This window comes from Perognathus longimembris, chromosome 7 (assembly GCF_023159225.1).
Source record: "Perognathus longimembris pacificus isolate PPM17 chromosome 7, ASM2315922v1, whole genome shotgun sequence".
NCBI lineage: Eukaryota > Metazoa > Chordata > Mammalia > Rodentia > Heteromyidae > Perognathus > Perognathus longimembris.
In genome coordinates, this window is record NC_063167.1 from 33,476,814 (window position 1) to 33,482,527 (window position 5,714).

The 5,714-nt window shown below is 59.1% G+C and overlaps 1 protein-coding gene across 2 annotated transcripts; it reads right to left on the minus strand.

The window, feature by feature from the left end:
• Positions 1-1,233: 1,233 nt before the first annotated feature.
• Dmrta2 (DMRT like family A2) lies at positions 1,234-4,207 on the minus strand. 2 transcript variants are annotated; one of them, XM_048349913.1, is made up of 3 exons: positions 3,654-4,200; positions 2,592-2,600; positions 1,327-2,381 (listed from the first exon to the last, which is right to left on the minus strand). In XM_048349913.1, the coding sequence occupies exons 1-3, from the start codon at positions 4,198-4,200 to the stop codon at positions 1,327-1,329; spliced, it is 1,611 nt and encodes a 536-aa protein (XP_048205870.1). The 2 variants fall into 2 exon arrangements, with proteins under 2 accessions (XP_048205869.1, XP_048205870.1); XM_048349912.1 differs by lacking the exon at positions 2,592-2,600 and having other exon boundaries at positions 1,234-2,381; positions 3,654-4,207.
• Between the last annotated feature and the right edge of the window lie 1,507 nt (positions 4,208-5,714).

Genomic DNA, 5,714 nt, shown 5'->3' on the forward strand with positions numbered 1-5,714 from the left:
CCCCCCCCCCGCCGCCCGCAATGTCCCCCAGAAGCCGCCTCTGCAGCTGTGGGCTCCAACCCTCGGAGCAGCGAGGAGGCTTCAAGAACACCCCCAGTCTCCCCAGTCCTTGGGAGGATCGACCTGGAGGGGGGAGGCGGGTGGGCACCGGGGGTCGTTGCGCTTGTGCGAATGGACACCCAGGGCAGCTTTCTGTCCCGGTGCCCAAGGATCCGAGCACCGGCGCACCGGCCTGGCCTCGATCTTGCTTCTCCAAGGGCACCGCCGCCCTAGCGGGAAATCAAGACCTTTTCCTCCCCGCCGCCTGAGAAGCGGGACGGGATTCGGGCGTTGTTTTCTTAGAAAATAACATTTATTTCTAGCTCATACCTATGCAAAGGAAAGCACACATGAGCAGTTGTCTTCAGCTGGGCGGTTGGCGAGTCCCGGGAGCGCGCGGCGGGCCCCCGCTCCGGTGCGCACCTGGACCGCCTCGTGGGAAGCGGCCGGCCGCAGGCTCCAGGGGCGGCGGACAGGAGCCCTCCCGCGTTTACAGCATATTTCATCTATAAAACCTGATCAGTACAATGCGCACAGAGTCTACTTTTTCCATTTTTGTCCTTTTTTTTTTGTTTTTGAATGTTTCTCACGTTAATACCGAGGTCACCTACAGATTACAATTAATAACTTAGAATTCCATTTTATAACATTATACACTGGCTTGTATATATATGTATAGATTATATATATAGATTTATACATATATAAAAACTCACACTGCACCAAGGAAACCCATGCTTGTCGGCATAAGCAACAAAGAGAGCGACAAATACCGCAACGAGGAAAGTGCACCTTAGAACTTTTTTTTTTTTACAATTGATATCGATATATATGTGTGTCCCAAAGACTCGACTCAGTGCCAAGAAATGTATACATCCTAAATTTATATTTGTTAGAGCGGATTTAAAAAAAATTAAAGGGACCGTGGAGACGTGGGAGGTTGGAATTATCCTACCATCCATTCGAGAACGCGGGCGCATGGCGGGGTCACGAGCGGCGCTAAAGCCGCAGCCCTCGCGCGCGCGTGGAATTCTCAGGAATTCCCGGTCCTCGCTGGACGGGAGGGGGATCCAGGCCGCACCCCTGCTCCCCATCACACCTGCACCTGTGGCTGCTCCCCTTTTCCCCCAGCCCTCCCTGCCCGCCTCGAAAACAAAACTGAAAAATCACCTTGGGGGGGGGGGGGAAGGGACCTGCGCCGTGGCCGCACGGAGCGCACCGGGAAGCCCGCGGGCCGAGGTTGGGGTTCATGCTAGGGGATCCCCGCCTGCTGCTGCGCCCCTGGCGTTACTGCTTCTCCGGGGCGCCGTTGACCATGGGCCCGTACAGGCCGCCCCCGTAGGTGGGCTCCTTGTGCACCGCGGCGGCGGCGGCGGCGGAGCGGTCGCGCATGAGATCGCTGAAGGCGTAGTCCATGGGCGGGCGGAAGCCGAGCGTGGGCACCAGCCCCGCGGTGGAGTAGGGCGCCATGAAGGCCAGGCCGCGGCTGTGCGCCGCCGCGGCCGAGTAGGCTAGGCGCAGCGGGCTGAGGCCGAGCGGCGCGCCCAGCGGATAGGCGCCCGCGTCGGCGCCGAAGTGACTGGCGTTGGGCTGCAGTGGCGAGAAGGCCGAGCGGCTGCTCAGCGAGCCGAGCGCCCCGGGCGCCATAGCGCCCGCCAGCAAGGGTCTATGGTGCGGGGGAGCCGCGGGCCCCGCCTGCAGCGGCGCGGGCAGCCCGGGGCCCCCGGCGGCCGCGGCGTCGACGCGACCTGGCCACGCGTCGTCCCCGGCTGCGGCTGCACCCACAGCCGCCTTATCCGGGGGCGCTGCGGGGCCCAGGCCAGCCGCCAGGCCTCCGCGGTGGTGGTTCAGCACCTGCTCGATCGCCTGCACCACGTCGCCGCCGCAGCCCTGCAACACCAGCTCCAGGACGCCTCGCCTGTGGCCGGGGAAGACCCGTGTCAAGATGTCCAGAGGCGTCCGCTGCCGTGGACCGGGGCCTCCGCCCAGCCCTGGAGCTGGGGGGACTTCGGCCTCTTCTTTGTCAGCCTCCGAACCGGATTCGGAGCCCAGGGGGCTGGCGGAGCCGGGGCTGTCCTCTTCGCCGCCGCCGCCTGGGCCCGCGCTACCCGGACAGCTGCCACCTGCCTCCTTGGAGGCCCGGGCCAGAGGTGACCCCGAAAAGGACTCGCCGTCCCCGTTCTCTGAGCCTGAGCCGGGCCGCACCTCTGGGGATGACGTCCCCGGCCCCGAGTCTGCACCGTCGGGCGATAAGGGCTTCGCTGGCGGCGGCTGCGGGCTACCTGCGCGGCCTGCTTGGAGAAGCGTCTTGGGAAACAGGTCAAACTTCTGTAACTTGGCCTCTAAGCAGGGAGAAAACAGGAACGTGAAGGCGATTGAGGAGGGTAAGATGGCACCCACAGCACCTCAATCCTCTGAATCTCAGCTTCCTCTCACTCGGAGCCTGAGCCCTTCCTTAGTCACTGGGCTTCAACTGCACTTCCTATTTGCTCCTGTCTGGGCCTCTACAGCAAAGTCTTCTGGTTTTTTTTTTCTGTATCCAGAACCCTAACCACTTGTGCCTGGTAAACTTAAGGTTCACTGATACTCTTTCCACATCTATACCCCAATATCTCCACCCTAAACCCACCATGGCCTAGAGAAGAGGCCTGGTCTAAAGTTGGAACAGGAGCTCACATAACTTCTACCTATACTTCACTAGTGTGTAGAAGACCCCACTGAACCACGTGGTCCAAGAGGAGACCTGGTTCCAAGGAAGAAAGGAGTCTTGGGTATCTAGGAGGTCTCAAGCTTCAGATGTGTAGCCCCTATTTCGAATCTGCCTTTTCCCAAGTCAAGACCTAAGAAGTTTTCCCCTCCCGTGCTGAGGGCTGAGTTCCCGATGTCCGGTTGTAGTTTACATCCTCATAGAAAAAGCCTCGGGAGTCCAGAAAAGGGGAATGTGGGAGGGCAGGGAGTAGACAGAAAATGAGGAAAGGGGGGTCTATCTGGGGAACAGAGCGAGTGAGTACCCTGAGAAAGGGGACACCTGGGAACGAAGCTAGAAAGGGGGGGGCGCAGTGTGCAGTTATCTGGGGAGCATTAGGAACACAAGAAAAGGAAACACACTGGGAAAATGAATGCCAGGTGTCTTCATTACCTAGAGAAAGCAATGCGGGCCAGGAGAGTTAGAAAGGATGGGACTTCTGAAAAGAGCAGAAGCAGAAAGTGAGACACAGAGACTCAAAGAGCAAAGGAAAAAGTAAGGTGTGTGGGTCTCTGCTGGCGATTGGAGTAAGGGTAAAAGACCAGGCAAAGTGGAGTAGGGAGCTAGCAATGGGCCAGTCCTTTCCTAGGAACAATTAAGATGAAAATTTCTGCATCTGTAGTGGGAGATGCGACTAAGGCATACATCTTCAGAAAGAAGAGAGAAGAGAGTCTTTGGGGATAGAAAGAGCCTATAGTGTATAGCCAACAGTGGAGCTGCGTGCGCAGAGAACTCCATTCTGGGCGTTTGGAGCAGGGGACTCTGCCCTAAGAAGACTCCCGTCACTAGGCCGCGGGCGCGCTGACCCGCTGACCCTGCTGACCTCGCTTCCCTAGCCCCCATCAGCCCGGCCTGCCCGCGCTCTCACCTGCGCCCCCAGCGCCACCTCCGGTCCCCGCCGGAGCTCCAGCTCCGGGCCCCCCGCCTTCGGCAGCGCATACCGAGCCAAAGACCTCGTAAGCGGGTCGCGGTGGGATGATGCCGTTGGCCGCGGCCAGCGCTAGGCCCTCGGCAGTGCCGTAGAGAAGTTGCAGCTCGCGCGCCTCGTTCTCCTCCTGCGCCTGCTGCCTGCGCAGCGCCACCTGAGCCGCCATGACGCGCTGGCGCTCGGCGATGAGCGTGCACTTGGCGCACAGGCAGTCCTTCCACCGACAGTAGCGCTTGTGGCCCTTGAGCGCCGACACTACGCCGTGATTGCGGCAGCGCGCGCACTTGGGGGTCCGCGGGTACTTCTCCGCCGCCCGCAACAGCAGCGGCGGTGCCCGCAGCAAACCCCCGGCCACGCTCACCGGGAGCGACGCGGCGGCTGCCGCGGCCGCCGCCACCGACGCCACCGAGGCCACCGGCGGCCCCGTCGCTGTCGCCGCTGCCGTCGCCGCTCCGGGCACGCTGGGCAGCTCGGAGCGCAGCTCCATGGCAGGATCTGGCTTGGAAGAAGATGGAGAAAAGGAAGAGACCTGTGTGAGGAAAGCGCGGTGCGCTAGGTTTGAAAAGAAACCAAGCGGAGAAGGGCAAAGTTTGGCGGCGGAAGTTTGGCTGGTGGTTGCCAAATTGCCTGGGAGAGGCGCCTTCCGAACCCGAGCTCCCCACCGCACTCCCCACGCGCCTGCTCGGAAAGCGGACTTCCGTGGGCGGGTGTGAGTTTATGTCTGAATCAGTGGTTCCTCTGGGGGGAAAATATTTTTAAAAACATAGAAAGTTTGGAAGTCACTGGTTCAGGTAGCTAGAAGGAGGATTTGTGAAAAAGAAAACTATTATCACCAGTAGCTTAGGTAATTGGGGTGAGACGGGGGAAAAATGTTTGTATGAGACTCGGATTAGAGAGAAAACGTAGAACCGACAAACCGATGCCAAAGGCAAAACAGAAAAACCCTGAGGGGAAAAAAAGGTGTCCTTTGGTGATCGGGTGATGAGAACAGACCTGTGGAGGTTGGATGTTGTTTATTGTTTTGAATGTGGTGAAAGTGAGGGAAGTCGGGAACAGAATAGCTTTCTATTACCATTAGGGTGAGGGCTAGGGGACAAATTCGGGGCCGAAGTTAGGCCTTCGGCTCTGGAATTAATTAAAAAAAAATGGTGAGCTCTGGAAATTCTGTAGTTCGGGGCTCCAGAGACTGGGAATGAAAATCGGTGTGTGTAGCGGAGTTTAGGAGGCTTGGGAAGGATTAAAGAGGAAATTCCGCAGAAGAAACTTTCTTTGGATAGTCAAACCCAGCCCAAAGATTATTTGAGGGGCAGAGAAAACATCCCAAAACAGAGGATAAGAATGTCCAGGAACCAGAGTCCACAAACGTGACACAGGGACACCCAAGTACATAAGAAACCCTCAAGCAACGCCAGTGGCTCCGATTTTAGCCTCATAGCTTGGAGAAAAGGTCCAGGAGGAGAAATATCCTATAAAAAGTTAGGCGTTGCTGGAGGGGTAGGGGTTGTCTTCCACCCCCACCCCCACTCCCACCCCCCCCCCCCTCGACCAACTCACACTTCCCTTACCCTACCCAGTTTAGGGACAGAGTCGTCAGACACGCCCTCGCCCTCTTCAATCTGGAGCCTCTCCCCTCCCCCCGCCGGGCCCCACTGAGGCTCAGGTTCCCGCGTTCTGGTCTTCAAGTTGGGATTCTGGGACTTGGATGGTTCAGCAGGTCACCACAAAGCAAAGGATTCACTCCCCCCCTCCCCCCAACTGGTCAAGAACGGACACGGGAGTCCCACCTGCACCCGAATCCCACAAGGCCCAAGCAGGCCCTGTCCCTAGCTTCCGCCAAGGTCTCCTCCTCGGCTGGTCGCCCGGATCCCATCCCCGCCAGAGTCCAGGACTGTGTCTGGAATCGGAGTCTGGGAATCCCAGACCACTTCCAGGTGCCTCTTCCCCCAGACCCTTCGGGCCGCTCAGCCCCCGAGCCCCGCGGGGCCTGGGCCTTCTCTACGG

Excerpts from the sequence above, each read along its gene's own strand:
- Dmrta2 (XM_048349913.1), bottom strand. The coding sequence starts at position 4,200 with ATGGAGCTGCGCTCCGAGCTGCCCAGCGTGCCCGGAGCGGCGACGGCA.